This window comes from Gossypium hirsutum, chromosome A09 (assembly GCF_007990345.1).
Source record: "Gossypium hirsutum isolate 1008001.06 chromosome A09, Gossypium_hirsutum_v2.1, whole genome shotgun sequence".
NCBI classification, from domain to species: Eukaryota; Viridiplantae; Streptophyta; class Magnoliopsida; order Malvales; family Malvaceae; genus Gossypium; species Gossypium hirsutum.
The window spans coordinates 879,803-906,031 of NC_053432.1; the positions used below are offsets into that span (position 1 = coordinate 879,803).

The 26,229-nt window shown below is 34.1% G+C and overlaps 1 protein-coding gene across 4 annotated transcripts; it reads left to right on the top strand.

The window, feature by feature from the left end:
* The first annotated feature begins 1,262 nt into the window (after window positions 1–1,262).
* LOC107888513 (probable LRR receptor-like serine/threonine-protein kinase At1g07650) lies at window positions 1,263–24,686 on the top strand. Of its 4 annotated transcripts, none has more exons than XM_016812646.2 (24): window positions 1,263–1,525; window positions 1,615–1,792; window positions 6,420–6,491; window positions 6,632–6,700; window positions 6,787–6,858; window positions 7,031–7,102; window positions 7,216–7,287; window positions 8,129–8,200; window positions 8,285–8,356; window positions 8,452–8,523; window positions 8,634–8,705; window positions 9,496–9,567; window positions 9,674–9,739; window positions 10,009–10,074; window positions 10,163–10,201; window positions 10,343–10,401; window positions 19,293–19,678; window positions 19,791–19,986; window positions 20,514–20,660; window positions 21,379–21,497; window positions 22,143–22,353; window positions 22,449–22,689; window positions 23,441–23,591; window positions 24,071–24,686. In XM_016812646.2, exons 1-24 carry the CDS (start codon window positions 1,390–1,392, stop codon window positions 24,419–24,421), a joined length of 3,063 nt encoding a protein of 1,020 aa, XP_016668135.2. In that variant the 5' UTR covers window positions 1,263–1,389; the 3' UTR covers window positions 24,422–24,686. The 4 variants fall into 4 exon arrangements, with proteins under 4 accessions (XP_016668135.2, XP_040933506.1, XP_016668137.2 ...); XM_041077572.1 differs by having other exon boundaries at window positions 23,534–23,591; XM_016812648.2 differs by having other exon boundaries at window positions 23,441–23,644; window positions 24,071–24,304.
* Window positions 24,687–26,229: the final 1,543 nt, after the last annotated feature.

Here is a 26,229-nt window from a genome sequence, read left to right on the forward strand (position 1 = left end):
TTAGTATCATTTTCGATATTGGAATTTTGATGACTTTACACCCTTTTATAACACATATGGTCCAAGTGACCCCTAAATTTGTTCTATTAATCAATGAAATATGAGATATTAAGTATTGGTTATAAAATAATACATTCTAAGATATAATATAATGTGATATTTTTACCTTTTAATAAGATGGAACTCTCATTATTGGAAAGGGATGGGTGTTGACCACCAGATATGTATCGATACTCCTATTTGTAGAGGCAAGTAACAATTGTTGACTTTGTTGATCGATATATAGTCTGCCTTGCAAAATGCCTTATACCAATACGTTAGAGTGACCTTAGTTGAATCTATCAGTCGCCTCAAAATTCTCAAACAGAGGAAGAAACATGGAATGGGCCTTATTGTCAGACTTGTCTAGCAGCAACATTCCTCTGACCATCTAGAGCATCCAAGCTTTGGTGTATCAGTCCATCTCCTTTACGATTGATTACACTAGCTATTATTATCGCTTGCTCTTCTATTAGAAGGTCGGTTATTAAGGTGACATTTTTGGGTGTGACGATTGCTTATTCATATAGAAAATGGAATGTAAACATTTTCGGCCTCTATTTTTCCACTAAGGCGGTAACCAAATTCAAAATGATTTTCAACTTTGCCATCATATATGTCACATAAGTCAACATCCATCAAACGTTCTTCGATACAAGAAATGTAAATTGTGTTAGGTTAGAAAAACTTCATCCACTAGGTGTTAAAAAACATAAAACAATAGTATTAAATTTCAAAATTCATAATATCATTGTCGTAAAAATTTAAAATTAGAAAGAATTGAGTTGAAGAATTCACCTTATTGACGACATAGTTGGTAATGTAACCCGTCATTTCTCTCTAAAAAATAAGTAAAAAAGCTTTTTTTTTTTGGAAAGTTAGAAAACTTGAGAGTGTTGAAAGATTTTGGATGAAAAGAGAAGGAACGAATGTGTTTTTTATAAAATGGAAGTCACTAACTATTGGAGTCAATTTTCATTGTATTAAATTCAATTGATTAGACTAATGATTGAATAAATACCTTTTAACATTAAACTCGACACTTATAAATATCGAGATACTCTATATGTAATTTTCAATACTTCATTTCTAACATGTATGGTACAAACTAGTATAATCATTTGACATCAATCTAAACTTTGCACTCATAGGAATTGAGGTATTTTTTAAAAAGTATTATGAAAAATGACTACTAATAATTAAAAAAAAAAAAGGAGCACCCCCCACATGACTATTTTCCATTTCCAATAAAACCTCTTTGGGTTTTTTAGTGAATGTCTTTGTGACGAGTTTAGGAAGTTAAAAAAGGGTGAGAGTTGAAGTAGAGTTAGCAATTAAAGAGAAGGCCACATGGGGAGAGCTGATTGGGCAACTCCAAAGCTTCTTCTTCCACTTGTAAACCTTCCATGTTTCATCCTAGCATTGATTTGCTTTACAAGCTTGGGATTAACCACCGCAGACGACCCTATTCTTCATCCTGAAGAAGGTATGTATATATTATTATATTCCCAATTTCTTTTGGAGTTTCCCTCAGCAATGAAATTTTTATGAATGAATTGTAAATATCTAATGCAGTGAAGGCACTGAAAGCAATAGGGAAGAAGATAGAGAAAAAGGATTGGGATTTTGGGGTAGATCCATGTAGTGGAAAAGGGAATTGGATGGCAAAAGGTGATGGAAATGAAGGATTTGAAAGCATTGTCATATGTAATTGCTCTTTCAACAACAACAAGACCTGCCATGTAGTAAGCATGTACTGCCTCTTATCTCCATTAATGCCTTCTTCTTCACCAACCTTTCATTTGTGATCTATTCTTGGATTTTAATTTCGATATTAAGAACAAGAAGCAATTCCGGTGGAAACCCAGAGTTTAAAAACCATGATTTAGTCATAGAATCACTCATCTTTGTCGGTTCTACACTCGTTTCTTTATCTATGGTTGGGTAATCTTTTGGTTTATTTTGATTTTTCATTTTTTAGATCAGAATAAGTTCCTGTTAAGACTACTGTAGTTGTTTTCAGTGATGTCCTTTTGGGATATCCAACTCTCACTTTTAAAATAATAATATTTATAAAAAATTATACCATAATTAAATCACAAGTAAAGTGAGTTTTGTTTGATTTAAGATTTCACATCAACAAATAAAAAAAAGTATAGAAGCACTCATAATTCAAATAAATTATAAAAAAATAATATAAACAAATATAACTTTAGTTTGGTCTATAGAAAAAACCAAAAAAGCAAGCTTTAAGATAATATTTTTTTATTTTCGGAATTAAATTAATATTCTGACAGTAAAATTTTTAAATAATAATATTATTTTCTTAAAAAACTGATTTTTAAATTAGCGGGTAGACAAACGTCTAAATCATAAGCATGGGTTGGGGAGGGTCAAATACGCGGTATTCTGGCCAAAACCCTTCAATGTGGTCAAACTTTTGAGCTCATTATTCATATTTTAAAGAGTTTTGGGGATGGTTGGTAAGGCAAAGATCTCGAGCCCTTCAATACTTGGATTTGAGTTTTATTATGACATTAGTTAAAGTTAAAAATAAAATTTAAAATTTTATTAACTAATTTTTGATAATTATATTATTTAAAAATATTAAAATTTAATGTACATAAGAGGTAGAAAATAATTACTAAAATATTATTGTAGTTTTTGTGGAATTGATTTTTCATAAGTAATAGCAAGTTTGTTTACTAACCATAAAAACAAAACAAGTCAGTTACATCAGAAAATAAATATGTTGTTTAAGTGTAAAATTAAAATAAAATGTTCCTTTAATCCCATTCATTTTGTTTTTTAGTAGTAAAAAAATTTAAACTTTCATCTCTTATTCTTTAAATTTTATTATGGACAAAAATTTTCAGTTTTAAAATGTATTTTTGTCTAATATTTATAATAATTGTGATTAAAAATAAAAAAAGTTTGATCCCTTGTGACCTTTTTTTGGGAAAGAGAGTATAAAAATTAAATAAATTGTAGAAATTGATTTAACGAATTTAACTGTGATCAGTTAAATTAAGATTAAAATTGTAAAATTTAAAAAATGTATTTAATTCAAATTAGAATACAAAAGTAATTTTAAATAGCAGAACTTGACCAAACCACTTCAGTTATTCTTCTCTTAGTTCTTAACTATTTCAAGTACTCTGTTGTACCTTGTAAGAAATAACAAAAACTATCTGTCAACAGGTGCCAAGTAGAAACCCTTAGGGGATATTTTTTTAGCAGTGGTATAGAAATTGTCCAGAAAACTGTTGCAAAAATTTCCAAAAATGGGGAAAAAGAACAAACACAAAACATGTATATACTCGTAAGGAGCATTTCATATGTAATTTTTTTATTATATATAATCCTGAACTTATACGGTAAGAATTCACTAGTCACATCACTTATGATTCCATCTATAAGTACGGAGTAAATTAAATATTCTATGCTTGCAAACCAGTCAAATCAAACTCCAGTAGTCTGAATTATCAAGCTAGCTAAGTTTGACTATCCTAACATTTGGTTGTCATGAATGTCATCGAGTTTCTTTTATAATATATTTAATGAAAAGTGGAGCTGGATTTCCTCACTTTTTGGATTTTGCTTAACTCAGATACAGCCTAAATCTAATATGGACTTTATATACTTTTTGGTGAACCCTAAATAATTTTAAATTCTGATAAATTAATTAATGGTGCAAAGTTTTGTAGGTGATAATTATATGCTCATGTTTAATGGTATTAGAGAAAATTTTGGTGATGATATGTGTCCATCCAGAAATATTGTGGTACAATAATATTGGACAAATACCAGTCCTCTTGGAATCATTGATTGTAACTGTTTGAGAATCAAACCAATGTCTTGTTTTGGTAATAAGGACAGGGTTCTCCAGGTTTGGCCTGAGCCTAATTCCCTGTCTGATCGATATCAAGGACACACTCTGCCACATTGGCCCGGTGTTTCAAGGTTTTATTTTTGGAGCACTTTCTCAGGAATTGAACTCGGGTTGACAAGGAACCATTGTTCCATCTTCATACTCTAGTTTGAACACCTAGGAACCATTGATATATGCGAACGTTCTCAGGTTTATTGGTGAATCTGATGGCAAAATGTTATGACGTGTTTTGAGGTTGATAGTTCAGCTCATCTAATTGAGATTGAAATCCATTCTAGTTATGGATATGGAAATCTAACGATTTGTTAGATATTCATCTCTCTTTTAAGTGTTTTTTTTTAACTATAAGAAAACCTAAGGAAAGAAATAAAAGTGTAATATAACCCTTATTTAAGAATTCAAATTAAGGTTCGATTGAAATTTCCCTTCCATTATTATTAGTCAAAACTGATAGGGGTTGTAGATCGTCACAAAGTTATTCTCTTTTATCAATACAATTGGATAAATATTTTCAAACGTTTCACCAACATTCAATATTTTTTAAAAATAACCTAGTAAGTTAAAGGTTTTCTTGATGAAGTTAAAAAAATAATGAGTTGTCGAAAGGGTTAACCAATAAGATGAGCCAGTGAAGTCATTTGCGATTGCATGAAGTTTTTCAAGATGGATTTTGGAGAGTTTAATGCATGGGATAAGGAATAGAGATTGGTAGAAGCTGCCATAGTTTGGTTTTGTTCAATTAGAAAGCCTAACTTCGCATCCACCATAAAGCAATTTACCTGTTTACCAACAATTGTTTTATCCATTCCATCACGCATTTGATCAAACAGTTGAGTTTTTGTTTCATGAATACTTTCATGAACATGCTGCAACATACAACCAAGAATCTGATCAGTCATATTGCATATGCTTGAGCTTCTTGCTTATTTCTACTCTGCTGACCACTGTCTTGCCATTGTTGGCTCTTGATACTAAATTGTTACAACCGTGTGTTTGAGATTGATAGGCCAGTTCATTGAAGGGAGATTGAAACTTTATGATTTGTAGAGACTCAGATCTCTTAGTCTTTTCTTTTTGACAAAAATTCTGCTTAGAGTGTTATGGTTTAATACACCCGACCAATCTTATTATGTAAAAGAGAAAATTCATTAATGGAAAGTAAATAAACTGAAATAAAAACATATTGAAAAGATCTTAGGGAAAAAATAAAAGTAATATAGGCCTTAATTCAAAAACACTCAAATTAATGGCCTTTTCTAATATATATTTGGCCTGTAACACAATTTATTTGCTCAATGGAGAATTCAAACATGACTGAAACTTTAAAAGACTCTTCCAAGGAACATGAAAATGTTGAGGCTAAACTAAAAAGGAGAGTGAGAATGCACATAGTGTACAGTGCGGTGAGCCGTTTATGGTGGTGATTCGATAGAGTTTTTGTATAAGAGGGGGAAATCTACCTCTAATGGTGGAGGAGGAGTATATATAGGTAAGGTTGGTCACTCCTTGCGGTTAGGCCTTGATACATGTTCACGCGTTTCTTGTATTGCTCTTCTCCTTAGGGGACCTTTTAGCCAGGCTGCGATGAGATTGTTGTATTTGACAATCAGACTGTGAATAGACTGGTGTGATCTTGTTCAAGTCCCATGTGCTATCCAAGTAGGAAGGGGGGGGGGGAGGTAGAACAAGTTGTATTTGACAATCAGACTGTGAATAGACTGGTGTGATCTTGTTCAAGTCCCATGTGCTATCCAAGTAGGAAGGGGGGGGGGGAGGTAGAACAAAGGAGTGTACTACGTGCTAGTGAGGATCATGGTTGGTGAGAATGGAGGTGAGGTGATATCAGGCATGGTTGGTGAGGTCCCTCCTTGGCAAGTTATGTAGAACAATTGCTCATAAAGTGACATTTCCAAGGCAAGATTATGATGCTTTATATTCCTGCATTGAGGTGAAGAAAATCTTGACAACTTGTGCATGAGTGGAATGTGTAGGAAACAAAGATTATGTGTTGCACATGAGTTTTGCAAGCATCCTGGCTTTGGTATTGTCATAGGAGGGTGTTTTTTTAAACATGTCATTTTGAAATCGTGTTCAACACACTTTATCCTTGATATAAACAGGGCTTTGGAAATATTAAAATTCTCACTTTGCTATTTTTGAGAACTTGGAGAGCACTTAAGCGAAAAGGTCTTTTAAGAGTTGAGATTTTCTTGGTGGGTGAATATGCGTGCACAGTGCACACATGGTCTGCCTCTTCGGGTTTGTTGAAGGCAATGCCTCATCAAGCACACGGTCTCTCAGCAGAGTTAGGAAACAAAATCCCCACCAAGAACAATACTGACCTGCTCAGGGATCTGTCAACTCTCGACAGCGTTTCAAAATTTTTTCCTGAAGTAGTCGGTCTCCCCTCAATAGTATACAAGTATGAAGAAATGTCAATGTTGTTTTCTTTCAAGGTATTCTAATTTGGTGTTGAAAGTTTTTGCAGATCTTTAACCGCTTTGAATATATCAGCAACTTTACCACCAGATTTTTCCAAGTTCCGACACCTGAAAGTGCTGTAAGCAAATCCTTTTGTTTAGTTGACTTTAGCTATAACAATAAGATACTCTTTTTCTTCTTTCCTTTCTAGATTATATATTTAAAACATATCATTTGGTGCTTATATCATTAATAATTCCTTTTTTTCTGATTTTTTAGGGACCTAAGTCGGAACTATTTCACAGGTACTATTCCTCGAGAATGGACTACCTTGAAGTTGGAAACGCTGTAAGCATCCTACTATCTTCATACTGTTATGTATAATTATGTTGTAATTGGTCAAGCCATATGCTTACGTTAGATCAATTTTGCAGCTCTTTTATGGGGAACCGGTTGTCTGGTCCTTTCCCAAAAGTTCTCACCAACATCACTAGCCTCAAAAACCTGTATGCATAAGTTATTATTGTTTATACTTCTATTTTGTTAAAATGATATTCTTAAGTTTATTTTGATTTTATCATATAGCTTGGACGCTTCGACTTATCTTAATGATCTCATGAAGGATCATTTCAATTTTCTTTAACTTGAATTGAATACTATCTAATTCCACCTTTTCAGGTCTATTGAAGGAAACAACTTTTCAGGATCCATTCCTCCAGATATTGGAAAGTTGATAAATTTACAGAAACTGTAATTCATTTCATCATTTCTTGTGAGCAGAAGCACTCAATTTCGAGTCACCCCGATTCTTTTTTTTCTTTTTTTGTTCTGTAGTTAACATTACTATTATTTTCTCTCTTTAGTACTCTGTCATCGAATGCCTTCAGTGGAGAACTGCCAGTAGAACTTGCCAAGTTGATCAACTTGACTGATATGTAAGCAGACAATTTCAATGTCCAAAATTGTTTAATTTATAGTTGCTAGATCTATGAGTTGATGGTCAATAGCATGAATCGTTTAGACCAAAGCAGAGTTTAGGTAGTGTTGATCCTGATAAGTTCCATTTTCTAGCAGTTTTTTCTAAATCTATGAGTTGATGGTCAATAGCATGAATCGTTTAGACCAAAGCAGAGTTTAGGTAGTGTTGATCCTGATAAGTTCCATTTTCTAGCAGTTTTTTCTCGTCTTTTTTAAGTATATTTTTTGAGACTTCAATTCTATGTTGCTTTTTCTCATCATTTTTCTTGAAGAACCTGTGTCCATACCTGGACATTGGTATAGGTATATGATCCTTGAAGGACTCTCCGACTACATATGAAAATCTTGAACATACTCATGTCAGACAAATATCATGTCTCATACTCACACCCAAATCCTAGTAACATTGCTTTAATTCATACTGGTACTTCTAAGCAGTAATGCTCACTTTCTTTGCCACTGTACTAGTAGTAGCTATAATGCTCAGTTTCATTTCACGCTACTAAAGAATCGGTTCTTTGTTTAGAAATTTAATCATCATCAACATAAGTAACCTCCTTCTTTTATCCTTGTCTTAGCAGCTGATTGTCGTAGCAAGGACTTTTATCAATTGCCTGTTTATCCAACCACAATTCTCTCCGTTCTTTCTCTAGTCATTTTGTTATTTATCATAATTATGATCTATGGAATAGTTCGAAATTAAGCCCTTGGCATCTTTTACTTTTGTTCATGAAAATATTGATCTAGAGCCTATTTTCTAGGATCCTTACAAGCTTTTCTTTATTTGAAATGTTTTAGGAGAATAAATGACAATAACTTTTCAGGAAAGATACCTGATTTCATCAGTAACTGGAAGCAGATTCAGAAACTGTAAGTTTTTAACTTTAAACCTGGTATTTTGTAAGGCCTTCCTTTTTGGTGCTGTAATTTAATTTCATCGTTTCCTCTTTGCAGGCAGATTCAGGGTAGCTCTCTTGAGGGGCCAATACCCTCCAGCATTTCTGCACTGACTAGTTTATCAGATCTGTATGCAACCATGATAATTAATGTGGAGTTTGCTTTTTCCTTTTTCCTTCTTAGATGAGTTCAGTAAATGACTGTTGACTTTTAATGATTGTTAGGAGGATTAGTGACTTAAAAGGTGCAAGATCTCCTTTCCCTCTGTTGCGTAACATGGACTCACTGAAGACATTGTTAGTGAAATCCTGTTGACATTGCGTATTTTACTATTAGTGTTTCCAAATTTGCATAGGTGGCGATCTATGCTCAATTTCTTAGAATAAAATGAAATTGTCAAATGCAGGATACTAAGGAACTGCTTAATATATGGAGAAATCCCAGAGTATATTGGAGATATGAAGAAATTGAAAACCCTGTAAGTAGCATCAAGCTAGGGATTTATTGAAACCAAATTATTTCTAGTTCTGTGATTTTTACATGTATGTTATGTTGATACCAAGCTAGCACTGAAATTGTAGTGGCCTAACACAGGCATACTCAGTGTCATATACACACGTACATTTAAAGAAAGAAATGCTATTGATTAAGTTTGGAGTTTGCGTTGTCCTTATTCTCTAGTTGGGTCTTCCACATGCTAATTTGTATTATGTTGGATGCTTGTGGTTGCTCTTTGTTTTCCTATATGTGGTGTTGATGATGTCTTTGGTCCCTTTCTTTAAGTTGTTTGTACTTTGTTGACATGAGTTGAAGCATCAAGTGGTGATATTCTGCACTGCTTAACTGTGGAGCCTGTTGTGGTGTTATATCCATGTACACACAGGCTTACTCACTATCATATAAACATATACATCGAAAGAAAGATGTGCTATTGATTAAGTTTGGACTGGAATTTGCTTTTTCCTTATTCTCTAGTTGGGTCTCCCACATACTAATTCGTATTAGGTTGGATGTTTATGGCTTTGTTTTCCTATGGATGTTATCAATATCTTTGGCCAATTTGGTTAATTTGTTAGTAATTTTTCAACATGATTTGGAGTATTAAGTGGTGCCATTCCACACTGTTCAATTTGTTTTAGGTTTGATGCATGACAAGACAGATGAAAAAGATTCCTTTTCTCTGAAATTCTCCAATAATATCATTTTTTTCATTTTCTTCCTGGTTGGAGTAATTGAAGATTCACACATGCTTTGCTGTTATTATTCAGGGATCTCAGCTATAATAACTTGACCGGAGAAATTCCTGGAACATTCCACAAATTGACAAAAGCAGATTTCTTGTAAGAGGATGTAATTGTTTTTAATAATTCTAATCAGCTTAAAGTCGTTGTAAAACAATGAGAGATTCTACTGTTTTATATTGTTGTTTGTTGGTACTTCTGGTAGGTATTTGACCGGAAATCAGCTCACTGGTTCAGTGCCTCAGTGGATCGTGGAAAGAAATAAAAACGCGTATGTGTATATTACCTTTAGCTTTCTATTGCAATGTTGAAACCATATTGTGTCCTAAGTTTCTGAGTCAATTACTTGGTAAATTTTGAACTACTCAATCATTTTTGTGATGCATGGTCCAACGAATGCTGATCTTCTAGCTAGTTCAGTCGTCCGATGACTCCAAAGAATTGTTAATTCATCAAGTTTTATATTGTCAAGATATTGCCTCTGGAATTACAAAAACTTATGATGAATATGGCTATATTTTCTTTGATTTTCATCCACAGGGATTTGTCTTACAATAATTTCACATGGGAGCCTGCAAGTCCAATAGAATGTCCTCGAGGGAGTGTGTGAGTTATCTTTTAAGATATATTTCTTTAATCCTACGTCATCAACAAGCATGTATAAATTGAAGTACTAATAAGAACATTTTTCCAGGAACTTGGTTGAGAGCTACTCAACATCAGTAGATAAATTGTAAGAATTTTGTGCCTTAATTTTTCAGATATTCTATTGAGTTGCCGTGGCTGTTTTGAATTGCTCATGGCTTTGTAATTCATGCAATTCGCCTCAGTAAAAGCTTATTAATTATCTTTAGGCTTTCCTATCTTGGTGCAGAAGTAGGGTTCCTTCATGTCTAAGGCACAACTTCCCATGTTCTGTTTCATCTAAACAATGTAAGTCAATTTTCAGAGCTCGCTTCTTTTTGGACTTGAAACATATGGAACTCTCTCCTTCAATGTTAGACGTGTTCTGACTTTAGAAATGTGCTAGGACCATAGGAAACTGGGTATAAATATTGATGAGATTAACTTTATGCAAGAAAAGAGCCTAAAGACAATAATAGTTTATCCATAACCTCATGGAATTTAACAAAAATTTTGATAAAATTTCTAGTAGCCTTTTTTTTTTTTTTGGATAAATGGTGATTTTATTATCCAAAGAAGCAGAATTCTGCTACATTAAAACATCAAAAACTTGAAAACAACAATAAATTCCTATGCAGACTACTCTAGTATATTCCAAACTGTAGATAATTGAAAATTAACTACATCAACTCTATCAATGCTTTTACCACTAAGTCGAATTGCAACTAATTCCTTCATAGTAATCAAGATCTCACTCATTACTTTGCTTCCCCTTGAATTGCCTTCTGTTAAGTTCTTCCCAAATCAAGTAAACATACGCATTCCGAGCAGTCCTCACTATAATTGCAATGAGGGTCTTGCCTTTAAGCTTTATATAAGCCCACTGTAATTCCCTCTGGCAGTCCATGATCTCTCTGTCAATCCTGCATAATCCAAGAATAGATTTCCATATGCCTTTGAATATGAGCATTCAAAGAAAAGATGATTCCTGGTCTCTAACTCACTGTTAGATACCTTGCACTACCCATCATTGATAATACCCAACTAAACAAGCTTTTGTCCGAATTCTTCCCAAAATGATCATCCAGTAACAACTGCATGTTTTGGGAAATGTAATGGGAACCAAATCAGTTTATGCCACTGTACTTTGCACCTTTTCTCTTTAACCTCATTCCAAATTATACTTACCGAAGCCTTATTTGGATCAGAAAACATGCTTTGAACTTGAGTTGCTTCATCTCTCATCTTGAAAAGCTTCCTCAAACACCAACTCATATTACTTCTGCATTCAAATTGCCCAAAATCTGCATCTTTAATGATGTAAGCTCTTATCCTAGCAACCCATAAAGAGCCTTCACCAGCAAGAATATTTCTGATCAATTGAAGAATGCAAGCCTTGTTCCAACTATAGAGATCTTTCAACCCCAGACCACCCTCTGATTTCAAAGAACATAGTTGATTCCAACTTATTTTGGCTCCAGTTGCAGAAGACTCTTTCCCCTTCCTGAGGATTCTGGTACACATCTGATTGATCTTATGTACTACAGCTTTTAGAAGAATAAGTTGTTTGCACCAATAATTTGAAATATTGAATAGTACAGCTTGAATCAACTGCAGTCTCCCAGCACAACTAAGTTGTCTAGAGGACCAATGACTGATCCTTGCTCTAATCTTTGCAATAAGTGGCTGACAATCCTTTTCAGTTAACTTCTTAGTCACTATAGGGACCGCCAAATATCTAACAGGCCTCCCTAACTTAAACCCAGAGATTCTCTGAATACGTTCTAACTCTATGGGCTGAATACCAGTGGCAAACAGTTCACTCTGATGAAATTAGAGATGAATACTCTAATGTATTGAGGAAAAAACTCTCTCAAAGTATATATTTCTTAGAAATATGTACAACCATATATACATGTAGGATTTAACAACTAAGGAAATAATATCTCTTAATTAGAATCTCTAAAAAATATCAGCTGTAATCTCTAAAGATACTATTTAATAATATCAAATAATCAAAGATTCTCAATGCACTCTTTCCTGCATTCAACTTCACGCCGGAAAGCAAATAGAACTGTGATAACACACTCTGAACTCCAATGACAGAATCCAAAGTTCCGTTACAAGAAATCAATACTGAAAGATTTCAAGAGAGCTTTGAATAAAATTGTCCTTCTCTTATTAACTAAAGAATTGAACTTAAATAGAGAAAAAAAAGTCCTAATCCTAATTGGGAAAATAGTTCCCTTATTCTAATAAACTACTAAAACATAAATAGAAAATAGTTCCCTTATTCTAGTAAACTACTAAAAGATAAAATAAAAATATTTCTAGAATATGAATAAAACTTATCTATCCAAATAATATTTATCTACCTAAATAAATTTAAAATATATACATATTTCAACACCCTCCCTCAAGTTGGTGCATATATATCAATCATGCCCAACTTGCTTACAAGAAAATCAAAGCTTGTCTTAGAGAGTCCTTTGGTGAGTATGTCAGCAATCTGTTGTTTTGAAGGAACAAACGGCATGCACACTTGGCCTTCTTCAATCTTTTCCCTGATAAAGTGTTTGTCAATCTCAACATGTTTAGTTCTGTCATGTTGGACTAGGTTGTGAGCAATGCTAATGGCAGCTTTGCTATCACAGTACAACTTCATTGGTGAAGTTATTGGTTTCCTCAGCTCTTCCATAATTCTTTTTAACCAAACCATTTCACAAATTCCTTGAGCCATTGATCTAAACTCAGCCTCTGCACTACTTCTTGCTACAACAGTTTGTTTTTTGCTTCGCCAAGTCACAAGGTTTCCCCAAACAAACGTACAGTATCCTGATGTAGATCTTCTGTCTGTTATTGAGCCTGCCCAATCTGCATCTGTATAAGCTTCAATTCCTCTTTGTTCGGATTTCTTGAAGAATAAGCCCTTTCCCGGTGAACTCTTCAAGTATCTTAGAATTCGAAACACTGCTTCTTCATGTTCCTCCATTGGGGAGTGCATAAATTGACTCACTAAGCTTACTGCAAAAGCTATGTCTGGCCTTGTATGTGATAAGTAAATTAACTTACCAACTAATCTTTGGTACTGCCCTTTATCAGCTAATCGACCTTCTTTATTTTCAAATTTTACATTTGGATCAATTGGTGTGTCAGCTGGGCGGCAACCACTCATCCCAGCCTCTTTTAAAAGATCAATCACATATTTTTTCTGAGAGACCATAAGACCCTTCTTTGATCGAGCAACTTCCATTCCAAGAAAGTATTTCAAAGGACCCAAGTCTTTGACCTCAAACTCCAATGCTAGATGCTCCTTGAGACGTCTTATTTCATCCACATCATCTCCTGTAAGAATGATATCGACATAAACTATAATAACAGCTATTCTACCTTTTTGTGAATGTCGATAGAACATTGTGTGATCAGCTTGCCCTTGTGAGTAACCTTGTTTTTTAACAACTTGAGTGATTCGTTCAAACCAAGCTCGAGGAGACTGCTTCAGACCGTATAAAGATTTCTTGAGTTTACATACTCGAGTTCCAAATTTTTCTTCAAAACCTGGAGGAGGATCCATGTAAACTTCTTCTTCAAGTTTTCCATGTAGGAAAGCATTCTTCACATCTAGTTGCTGTAAAGACCAATCAAAATTAACAGCAATTGATAATAGAACTTTGACGGAATTTAATTTGGCCACTGGAGCAAATGTTTCAAGATAATCTATCCCGTATGTTTGAGTGTACCCTTTTGCTACCAATCGGGCTTTGTATCTTTCTAAAGATCCATCTGGTTTGAATTTGGTTGTGAACACCCATTTACAGCCCACTGTTTTTTTCCCTACAGGTAATTCCATTGTTTCCCATGTACCTGTTTTTTCAAGAGCACGCATCTCCTCTAAAATAGCCTCCTTCCACTCAGGAACCTGTAAAGCATCTTTCACATTTTTTGGTATTTGGACAGTACCGAGACACGAAACAAAGGTTGAGAATGTCGAAGATAAGGCTTTATAGGATACAAAGTTAGACATGGGATATTTGACAATATTTCTAACACCTTTTCTTTTGGCAATTGGAATATCTAAATCAGAAAATTCATTGGCTGCATTATGAGGTTTACCTGGGCTTTTGACAGGATCTTGCGGGTCGGATTCTTGGTGATGAATCTGGTGGATTCCACTTTCTTGATTTCGATTTCTTCTTGAGTAAACAATTAACTCCTTTGTTTGTTCTTTATTTTCATGATCAGACTCTACACCTTCATCCTCCTTTTCATTAACATTAACATCATTAATTTTTGTGTTAATTATAAATTCGCCTTCCCCATTATTAGAATCCCTATGTTGTATATTCCTAGTCTCTTCTTGATCAATTATAGAATCTTCTTTAGTATAATTCCCTCCCTGAAGATTAGAATGAAAATAAGATTGTGTTTCAACAAATGTGACATCCATGATAACTATAATCTTCCTATCAATTGGATCATAACATTTGTAACCCTTTTTATTAGAAGCATAACCAACAAAGACACATTTTTTTGCTCTAGGATCTAGTTTACCTTGGTTGTGAAGATGAACAAAAACACTACACCCAAAAACTCGGAGGGATAAATCTGTAATCAATTTAGAGTTAGGAAAGTTATCTTTAAAGAGACTAAAAGGAGTTCTATAATTTAGAATTTTACTGGGCATTCTATTAATAAGATATGTAGCTGTTAACAAGGCTTCGCCCCAAAGATAACGTGGTACTTGACTAGTGAACATCAAGGCTCTAGTTACTTCCAAAAGATGTCGGTTTTTTCTTTCTGCAATCCCATTTTGTTGTGGTGTATTTGTACAAGAACTTTGGTGGACTATTCCATGTTTGGTTAAGAAAATACCTAATTGGTCGCTAAAAAATTTCCAACCATTGTCAGTTCGAAATACTTCTATTTTCACACCAAATTGTGTTTTCACCATAGCATAAAAAGACTGAAACACATTTTTAACTTCGGACTTATCTTTTAATAAAAACACCCAACAAAGTCGAGTATGATCATCAATAAATGTGACAAACCAACGTTTTCCTGAAAAAGTCGAGACTCTTGAAGGTCCCCAAACATCACTATGAATTAACGAAAAAGGTTTGGAGGCTTTATATTTTTGAGGTGGAAAGAATGACCGATGATGTTTAGCCAATTCACAAAATTCACAATGATATGAAGAAGGACTTTTATTTTTAAATAGATTAGGTAACAAATATCTTAAATAATAAAAATTAGGATGTCCAAGCCTATAATGCCAAATCATAATCTTATCAAAATCAGAAACAGAATTTAAACATAAAGTAGTTGTTGGTTGACTTAGATGGTCGTCTTCAATAAAGTAAATTCCACCAAATTCTTTAGCATTGCCAATCATCCTCCCCGAGACCATGTCCTGAAACTCACACATAGAGGAGTCAAATATAACATGACAATTTGAGGACTGTGATAATTTACTGACCGATATGAGATTGCAAGCTAGATTTGGCACATGTAAAACATCATGTAAAACCAAGGAAGATGAAATTTTAACAGTGACTTTCCCGGCTATTGCCGAGAAGGACCCATCTACTACTTTGATCTTTTTGTTTCCTGCGCAAGGTGTGTAAGTTGAAAAAAGAAAATGACTGCTAGTCATGTGATCACTAGCTCCAGAATCAACGATCCATGTGTTTGTTTTACAAGGCTTGACACTGAAAAAAATAGAAAAATCAGTACCTGATTGGGCAAAAGAGGAAGAAGGATTATTGGATGAGTTAGGAATAGAAGAATTCATCCGAAATTGTGGTGATTGAAAAAACTTGTGTAGATGCTCTAATTGTTCCTTAGTGAATGGAGACCCTTCCAGAGAACTTTGGCCCTCATAATTTCCATTAGTTGTTTGGAAAGCTCTGCTATCCCCTGATTGTGAACCACGACCATTGCCATTCTTTTTCCTTCTATTTGTCGGTTTCCCATGGAGCTTCCAACACGTTTCACGAGTGTGCCAATATTTTTTGCAGTGATCGCACCAAGGTTTTTTCTTTTTTTCACTATCATCATTATTTTTAATAGTTACAAGAGCAGAATTATCATCATTAGCTTCAAACCCTGGCTTTAACATCACTTTTCTCCTTGTCTCCTCTCTTCTAACCTCAGAAAAAATCTCACGAAGTTTTGGAAGCGATTTTTTCCCTAGGATCCGAGATCTCACTTCATCAAATTCTTTATTTAAACCAGCCAGAAACAAATAAGCTCTTTCATTCTCTTCTTTTTTCATAGCTTTTACACCATCTCCGGGACATTCCCATTCATCATTATAACACTGATCCAGTTCTTGCCAAAGAGACATCATCTCATTATAATAAAGAGTAACTTCTTTTTCCCCTTGCCTAGCTTTCCACAGTTTTATTTTTAACTCAAAAATCTGTGAAACGTTTTCTAAATCTGAATAGGTGTCTTTCACAGCGTCCCAAACATCTTTAGCAGTTGGGAGAAAAAGAAAAGGTTTACCTATGGAAGCTTCCATGGAATTAATAAGCCACGCAATTACCATAGAATTTTCTGACCTCCACTTGCTCATATTTGGATCACCCACTTGTGGTTGCTCAACTTCTCCATTTAAATGACCTAGCTTGCCGCGCCCATCAATTGCTAATTTTACGGACTGCGACCATTCTAGATAATTCTTGCCATTCAACTTGTGAGATGTCAGTTGAAAAGAAAGGTGAGACGCCTCTGTCCCTTGAGTCATTGTACTCTCGGTAGTTGTTTCAACTGTAGAACTTTCTTCCTCTGTTTGATTGCTGGATCTCTTATCTCCAGTGAAGGCTGTTTTAACCATGATGTTACTAGAGATTTTAACCTAGCTCAGATGCCATGAAAGATTTCAAGAGAGCTTTGAATAAAATTGTCCTTCTCTTATTAACTAAAGAATTGAACTTAAATAGAGAAAAAAAAGTCCTAATCCTAATTGGGAAAATAGTTCCCTTATTCTAATAAACTACTAAAACATAAAAAGAAAATAGTTCCCTTATTCTAATAAACTACTAAAACATAAAAAGAAAATAGTTCCCTTATTCTAGTAAACTACTAAAAGATAAAATAAAAATATTTCTAGAATATGAATAAAACTTATCTATCCAAATAAGATTTATCTACCTAAATAAATTTAAAATATATACATATTTCAACAAATACATCATCTGCAAAGCACAAATTTGTCATCCCAATCCTATGGCATTTAGGATGAAAATGGAAAATTCCTTTTGCCACAGCAACATCAAGAATCTTGGAGAGGATATTCATGGACAAGAAAAATAGATAGGGGAATAATGGATCCCCTTGTCTAATCCCTCTAGCACCCTTAAAAAAACCAACCAAGCTTCCATTGAAAGAAATAGAGAATCTTGAAGTAGTAAAACAAGCTTTATCCATTACTTAAACTAACTAGGCAACCCCATAGCCTCAAGAACAGCAAGGATGAAGTCCCAACTAAGAGTGTCAAATGCTTTCTGTAAATCAATCTTTAAAGCACACCTGGTTGAGAGAGTTCTTCTAGCATAATCTTTTACCAGTTCCTGAGCCAGCAGAGTATTATCAACAATGTTTCTGCCCTTCACAAATGCACTTTGACTCGGAGATATCATTCCAGGAAAGTATATGGCCAACCTCTTCATTAGAATTTTTGTAATACTTTTATAGACTACTGAACAGCAAGAAATAGGTCTAAAATACTTGATTTGGACTTATAGAGTTTGGAACAAGAACAATTGCAGTAGCATTAAAAGCAGGAAGCATAACTGAAGTAGAGAAAAATTGCTCATGGCTTCAATGAAATCCTTACCAACAATAGACCAAGCAACTTTGAAGAAGAAAGATGTATATCCTTCGGGACCAGGAGCCTTCTCATTCCCTTGATAAATATGGCAGACTTTATTTCTTCAGCAGTAACCTCTTTAATCAAAGCAGCACTAGCTTCAAGGGACAAAGAATACTGCAATAATTCCTTCAACAATTCAACTGAACAACCAGAAACATTTGTATTGGTAGTTCCAATGAGATTGGTATAAAATCTGATGACTTCAGAAGACATTTGTTGAAATGACTCCAACCAGTTACCCTTTTCATCATGAAGAACCCTGATTGTCTGCTTTTTCAACTTGGTAGCCACAAAGGAGTGAAAAAAAATTGTATTTTGGTCACCTTTTATCTATTTTACTTTCGCCTTTTGTCTGAAAAAAGGTTTCTCAGCTTTTTCCAATTCTAAGGGCTGACTTCTCAAGCCATAGAATAGCTGGACGGTGATTAGAGACACCAGGAGATTGAAATTCAACAAAAGACTCGAATAATAAAGTTATCTAGCTTGGAGTGACCAGTACTCGATCAAGTTTCCTTGCTAAAAATCTTTCACTTTGATGATTAGACCATGTAAAGATAGGATCATGGCAAGGATGATCCAACACTCCTAAATTCCCCAAACAGTCTTGAAACTCACTCATGTCAGCTGTTATCATCTGAACTCCACCATCATACTCAGAACTCTCATGAGGATGAACTATAACATTGAAATCACCTCCAATGACCCAAGGGTTAAGGCCAACAGTTTGCTCAAACACTTTCAACTGATGCCAAAGACTTCTCCTAGCAATTCCATCATTGCATCCATACACAGCAGTGACGAAAACATTTATATCTTTAAAGCACACACTACATGAAATCCTTTGATCATTAACAGAAAGAACATTTAAAGCAACCTCTTTTCTCCAAAGAACTCAAATCCTTCCATTTACAGCTTCATTATATTGAAAAAACTATGCCAGCTATTAAAATGTTTGTTAATAGTAGCTTGAGAATTATGCTGCTTCACTCTAGTCTCCAAAAGACAAATAATATCCACATTCAAACTAACTAATTTATTCACTCTAGTCCTCTTTATGTCTTCTAAAGATTTAACTTTTGATGACCAGGAATTCATTAGAAGCTTATTTTTCATGTTTACTTTATTAGTAATTGTAGTGTCAAATTATTTCTTGAACTAACAATGATTTGAATTTAGGCTTTATTTTTTTTTTCTCCAGTATTATGGACTCTAAAATTATGTAGTGCAATACCAATTTATATGATTCCTAACCAGAATGTCTAATTATCTTCCTTTCCTGCTAAGAAAATCTTTTAAATTCCATCAAAATGTTGGTTATTCACAGATAAGTATTCATTGCACATTAATTGTGGAGGGAAGGAACTAAACATCAGTGGTGATACCACATATGAAGCTGATATTGAACCCAGAGGAGCTTCTATGTTTTACCCAGGGCATGGCTGGGCATTAAGCAGCAGTGGAAACTTCATGGATAATGATATTGATGCGGATCAATACATCGTTACCAATACTTCTTCTTTGTCCAATGTCTCTGCAATCCATTCAGCACTATATACAACAGCTCGTATTTCTCCCCTCTCTCTCACTTATTATGGACTCTGCCTAATGAAAGGGAACTACACTGTTAGTCTACTCTTTGCTGAAATTATTTTTAAAAGCGATCGATCATTTTACAGCCTTGGAAAACGGATATTTGATGTCTATATCCAGGTAACTAAACTTTCCTGGATACATGGTTTACATATAAGAAAAATTAAAGAAACAAATATTGGTTTACATTTGAGAATTTCATCTCCTAACTTTATAATATGTATTCTTTCAGGATGAATTGGTGCTGAAAGATTTTAATATTGAAGAGGAAGCTGGTGGTACTGGTGAGCCAATTGTAAAGAACTTTACGGTTATCCTAACAACACATACATTAAAAATCCACTTTTACTGGGCTGGAAGAGGGACTACAGGCATACCGGCAAGGGGGATGTATGGCCCTATTATTTCAGCTATATCAGTGGTTCCAAGTAAGTTGAAGCCAAACTCTAGAAATTCTTTTATTGTGCATTCTGTCATTAGCTTTTCAACAATCGACTTTTTTGCAGCTAAAAGGCTTGATCATACCAACCGAACTTCCCCATCAACTACAATTAATAGTACTGGTTTATATATTTAACTGCTATCATTCTAGTTTGGTTCCTTGGATGGAGACTTTAGCAGTAGTTATCAGTTCCATTAGTCATTGCCATCTAGAGGATTCTACCAAAAATTACTAATTGTTGTCCAACTCAGAACTTATGAGAAATAAATGCACAATCTAACCAATTTAGCTTTTTTTTTTCCCATAAAATCCATTCAGCTGCAGTGGATACTATTTGCATTATGTTCAATCTATGCGGATCAAGTTAGTTGAAGTGGTCCTTGAAGAGTTTACACTTATGATGAAAAATATGATCTTAATGAAATTGCTGTTAGTTCTGTGATCTCCAGGGTTCAGTTTTTTTGACTTTTGATGATGTACATTCATTGGGGATAGTATTTTTTTCTTAACCAGATTTTCGGCCCCCAACTATCGTTGGCAAAAGGAATTATCTTGTAGTGGTGGTTGGGGCAATATCTGCAGCCATAGTTATTGCCCTTATGGTCTTAGGTATCTTTTGGAGAAAAGGTCGGTTGGGAGGCAAAAACTCTGTTGAGAAAGGTATTCCAAATTTTAATGAACTCGGTTCTTTATTGCCCTTGCTCAACTCCTAATCTGTTGACATTTGATATATATGCGCATATCATATATATAATATGTATGTATATGAGACCGTGTTGACCTGTACAAAACAGCAGGTAAAATATTGGAATTCTAGATGGCACTTGTTGAAGTCATTGTTAAAATTTATCTGACCTAAAATCCATTTTCTTGACTTCTAATCACATGTTTCTTTATCCCATTATTGTACACATCAATAGAAGAACAGAACACTAATATCAGCATATATAACAATATCATACATAAAATTTCTGAAGATACAAGATCTTGACTTCGTTGTTCATTTTCCAAAGTATAAAATGTTTGTCTCCAAAGGGAAATAAAATGCATCATCTCCTGTCTTACAGAATTCTTCAGAGCTCTTCATAGCAGATTGCTTTACTGCACTTATCTGTTAACTGCATTAGAAAAAGGAAAAAAAAAAAGCATAGGATTTCTGTTCAACTTTTATATTATGCATGTATTTCATAGTAGATAGGCTATAGGTTAAATACTTTGTTGCAGCTTCTACTCGAGTTCCGTGACCTTATTTTGGATTGTTCAGTTTTGTGTCGTAGCTGTCAAAAATCGTGATATGGATTAATTATCATGCAAAAAGATATTAAAATATTTTATGTAATTTTTTTGTTTATGACATCTAACACTGGATTCATTTCAGAGCTGAGAGGCCTGGATCTGCAAACAGGAATTTTCAGTCTAAGACAGATTAAAGCTGCCACCAAGAACTTTGATACTGAAAACAAAATTGGCGAGGGTGGCTTTGGTTGCGTGTATAAGGTAAGTGAGTATATCAAAATGATATAGTTTTGACCATCTGTTAAAAATGTTCGTCATGGTCTCCTAGGGGACAGCTTAGCACTTACAGCTTTATGACTCCATCTAGGAGATCTTGAGTTCGTATCTTTAGGTCAGGGTTGGATTTGTAGGATGGAAGAGGTTTAAAAAATATATATTAGTTATGGTTTTATACATATTGAACATAAAAAATCTATCATCAAACTCCAATGAATCAAAAGGATTTTATAGTCTAGTCTGTCAATGTTAATGTGCAGAGATGACACGAGGTTATGATCCAAAGTTGGTCCAATAGATTACGTTTTAGCTAGGAACTTTTAAATTTTACTTTTAAAGCATTACCAACACTAGCCACTTCTTTCCTCAAATATATTCTGGGTGCATGTAAGTGGTCATTTTTGTGTAGTCCTCTGGATTTTCCTGTTGAGATGCATAGATTGTTGCAAAATGATTTTGAGGGCATTATATGTTACAGAAAATTTGCTATAAGAATGGAGCAGTAAAACACTGCCATTGAAAATCTTATTTCAGTATATACCGTGCTTACAACCATGCCTTTGCATGATTAAAATTAAAAAACTCGTTAGTGTTTAAATACATAGCTCCTGCTTTCACTGCTGAATGCAGGGTCTATTATCAGATGGAACAGTTATTGCAGTGAAACAGCTTTCCTCAAAATCTAGGCAGGGAAATCGCGAATTCGTGAATGAAATAGGCATGATATCTGCACTGCAGCATCCAAATCTTGTGAAGTTGTATGGATGTTGTGTTGAAGGAAACCAGTTATTGCTAGTATACGAGTACATGGAAAATAACTGTCTATCTCGTGCTTTATTTGGTAAGATTAAAACTTCTAATTATCTATGATATGTAAACCCACACTTAAAAGTCACCACTCAAATCTTGATTGGCTTTCATTCTGCTTAACCACAGGGAAGAATGCTACATGCAAACTGAAACTGAACTGGCCAACCCGACAAAAGATTTGCCTTGGCATTGCCAGGGGTTTGGCCTACCTCCACGAAGAGTCTAGAATAAAAATTGTGCATAGGGATATTAAAACAAGTAACGTGCTGCTTGATAAGGATCTCAATGCAAAAATTTCTGATTTTGGTTTGGCAAAGCTAAATGAAGATGACAAAACTCACATCAGCACTCGTATAGCTGGGACCATGTAAGTTTCTTAATGAGAACTTTTTCAGCTTTGTAAATTTACTTCTAGTTATTAATGGCATACTTATGCAAGGAAATTGAATGTAGTGTGCTGACATCATCATGTGGGGGATATTTATGGGCAGGTTTAATCTTAGGGTTAAATTACTTTTTGGGCTTGAACTTGGCAATTATTCCCATATTGAGGTCTAATTTTTTTTTTGGTTAAAGTTAGGTACTAAACTTAGAAATTGTTCCTCTAGGCTTGAACTTTTTTGGGTCTAAGTTAGGTCCTGAACTTGGCAATTGTTCTAATATTGGGGTTGAACTTTTTTTTTGTTCAAGTTAGTCCTTAATATTTCTTTGGAAATCCCAAAGTTCAGGTCCCAATGTGGGAACAATTGCCAAGTTCAGGGACTAAGTTGGACAAAAAAAGAGTTCAAGCTCTAATGTGGAAACATTTGGCTAGTTTAGGTCCAATGTGAGAACAATTATTAAGTTCAAAGCGTAACTTGGAAAAAAGAAAAGTACAAGCCCCTATATGGGCATAGTTACCTAGTTCAGGTCAAAAAAAATGATTTAACCCTTAATCTTACATGGCATTTGATTGAGTAGAGAAAGTGTAAAGAACTAGTTACTCATAATTTTGATGCATGCTAAATTTTTGCTCCGAAGTTACTAGTGGCATCCATGAGTGTAATGAATATTAGCCTTGGTTAAATAAAATTAACCCATGCAGTAACCGTTAACTGGTTTGTTCTTTGGTTCTGAAGTGGTTATATGGCCCCCGAGTATGCAATGCGTGGTTACCTAACCGACAAAGCTGATGTGTATAGCTTTGGTGTTGTTGCTTTGGAAATTGTTAGTGGAAAGAGCAATACAAACTACAGGCCTAGTGAGGACTTTGTTTACCTTCTTGACTGGGTAAATTAAATCTTTCCAGAAGTTCAATGCCATGTACATCATACAGAATCCAGGTAAAGTACTATGAAAGCTACTGTACCAAGAGTTAGATTGTATTTTGCTCCATTTCCTCAAAAAATGGACAAATTAGTCCCTCTACGTTACATCAAACAGCAAATTCGTCATTTCTATTAAAAATTTCATCTATTTCTATTATTAAAAACTGGTGTAGCTGACAAAATAACTACACAGTTACACATGACATGCCACGTGTATCTTATACTGATATACAAGAACCAAAATTTGATAGTAGAAACAGATAGCAATTTTTAACAGGAGGATTGGTTTGCTTTTTGATCTAATGTAAACAGACTAATTTGTCCTTTTTTTGAGTAGAGAGGCAAAAATGCAATCTTAGTACAAGGACCTCCATAGTACTTTTACCCAGAATCCACCTGATGTTTTATGTTAAACTCTCTCTAAATCTTATTATTTCTCAGGCATATGTTTTGAGAGAACGGGGAAGTTTGTTGGAGTTAGTCGATCCGGACTTGGGATCAGAGTACTCATCGGAGGAAGCAATGGTCATGCTGAATGTGGCTCTCCTATGCACCAATGCATCTCCCACCCTGAGGCCTACCATGTCACAGGTAGTAAGCATGCTCGAAGGTCGAACAGCTGTTCAAGAACTCTTATCGGATCCGGGGTTTTCATCCATGGATTCAAAATTCAAGGCCTTGGTTAATCACTTTTGGCAAAATCCAAGCCAAACACTAAGCATGTCGACCAATGGCACAGTTTCTGATTCCGCAAGTTCTAATATAGAAATAGAAGAGAGCAGAAATTGTTGAGAGTTAATTCTGTTCAATCTGCGGTGCAACTTGTACCATTATTATGGTTTTTCTTTTATTTTTCTGGTTACATCTGAGCAAGGGTTCAAACCTTTTTTCCTCTACTAGGCGAAGCTTTTATGTCTGCTGCTGCCACCGCCAACCCCGCCGTTGCATGTCATCATCATCGTCATCGTTGTTGTTTATAGCATCAAAATCAAGTGTATATAGTAATGAAAATATTCATTGTTATACTAATGTACTTAATAATGTATTATTGTCAAAATAACAAATAAAAGGAACAAATAGTGGACTTATAAATAAATGTTGATAACTTTATTTAAATATAATTAAATAATAAATAATCGTAAATAAATGATAAAACCTTAAACCTTAACTCAATATTCTAAATTTGAGAGTTATCAATATTTATTTATAATAGATATGATTAATTTTTAATTATGCTTAAATAAAATTATTAATATTTATTTACAAGTCCTTTATATTTTTTGTTTAATTTAGCGATGATGTGTAATGTTATAATTCATTGATTGTGTATGAGCTTTTGCTGTGATGGTGTATCAAATATTATTCTTTATTAATAACAATTCATACAAAAATATTATAATTACAAAAAAATATATAATTATAACCAACACAATAATTCTAAAATTATAATTGGATTTAAAATTATTAGATTAAACAATATATATATATGGGAGGAATCTACTTACACGGGTATAAAATTAAAGTTGTTTTATGCCCTTTCGTATCTTTTTATACAGTTAATATTTTAACGATCCAATCATTGAATTTATTTTCTAACTAATTTGATATCTTTGTTATATCGATACATAATTGTAACACTCTCGACCCGACCTAGGAGTTTCAGCTAAATCTAAGGCATTACATTGATCACTGAAGTAATCCAGTAAAATCATTCTTTTCCTTAGGTTGGATTATATGAAAATCACTCATTTGTTTTTAAGAAACATTCATTAATTAAACTAATTTTATTAGTAATCCAATTACGAGTTATTAATGTGAAGTCTGGAAAAAAAAAGGGTTAAGGAAAAAGAATCGTACTTAGTAATCCAATTAGCATGTAATTGTCAGAGTGTTAAGTAAGTATGATGCTTAAAATTTAATAAGCTAAATAATCCCAAACAATAGTTATAAAAGCAATAAATTACAATACGATAAATAAACCAATAAAATGATTAAGGAAAACTTTAATTGAAACTTTTAAATGGTAAAAAAGAAGAAGAAGAGAGAAGCTAGTTTGAGGTCCTTCCGATACCATTCCGAGTCCTAGTTTTCTGTGTTACTTGAGAAGTAAGGAAAGGGGGAGTGAGCTTGTGACAACTCAATGTGAGTCTAATTTTTAAACCGTTATATATAATTATTTGAATGGTAAAGAATTCAATTTATAGCATCAGAGCAAATTAAGCGTAAGATAAGGAACACTTAGTAAACCAATGCATGTACAATTTATGTTCGTGATGCAATGCAATAATAATTTTAAATTCCCACCCAGTCATCCTATTCACCCTTGAGCATCGCTCAACATTCCAAAACCCTTATCAAAAACTGACCATCCCAGATTTCCCGCTGATGATAATTGTTCACTTGTCATCCTTGACAATGACTTTTACTACAATAATTTACCATCTCGGGTTGCCCGATTTTTATGACATTTTAAAACTATCATCCCGATTTACCCGATTTCGATAACATTGTTGCTTGCTTTGTGCAGTACTGACTTTTGGTATGGACTTAAATTGCCACTTTCTCATACGGAATTCATCTGTCCTCCATACCTAATTTCA

Bases quoted from the DNA above. Each gene is read 5' to 3' on its own strand.
- LOC107888513 (XM_016812646.2), top strand. From the start codon at position 1,390: ATGGGGAGAGCTGATTGGGCAACTCCAAAGCTTCTTCTTCCACTTGTA. The intron at 8,706-9,495 runs GTAAGTAGCATC...GTTATTATTCAG, and splicing joins ATGAAGAAATTGAAAACCCT to GGATCTCAGCTATAATAACT. The intron at 10,075-10,162 runs GTGAGTTATCTT...ACATTTTTCCAG, and splicing joins GAATGTCCTCGAGGGAGTGT to GAACTTGGTTGAGAGCTACT.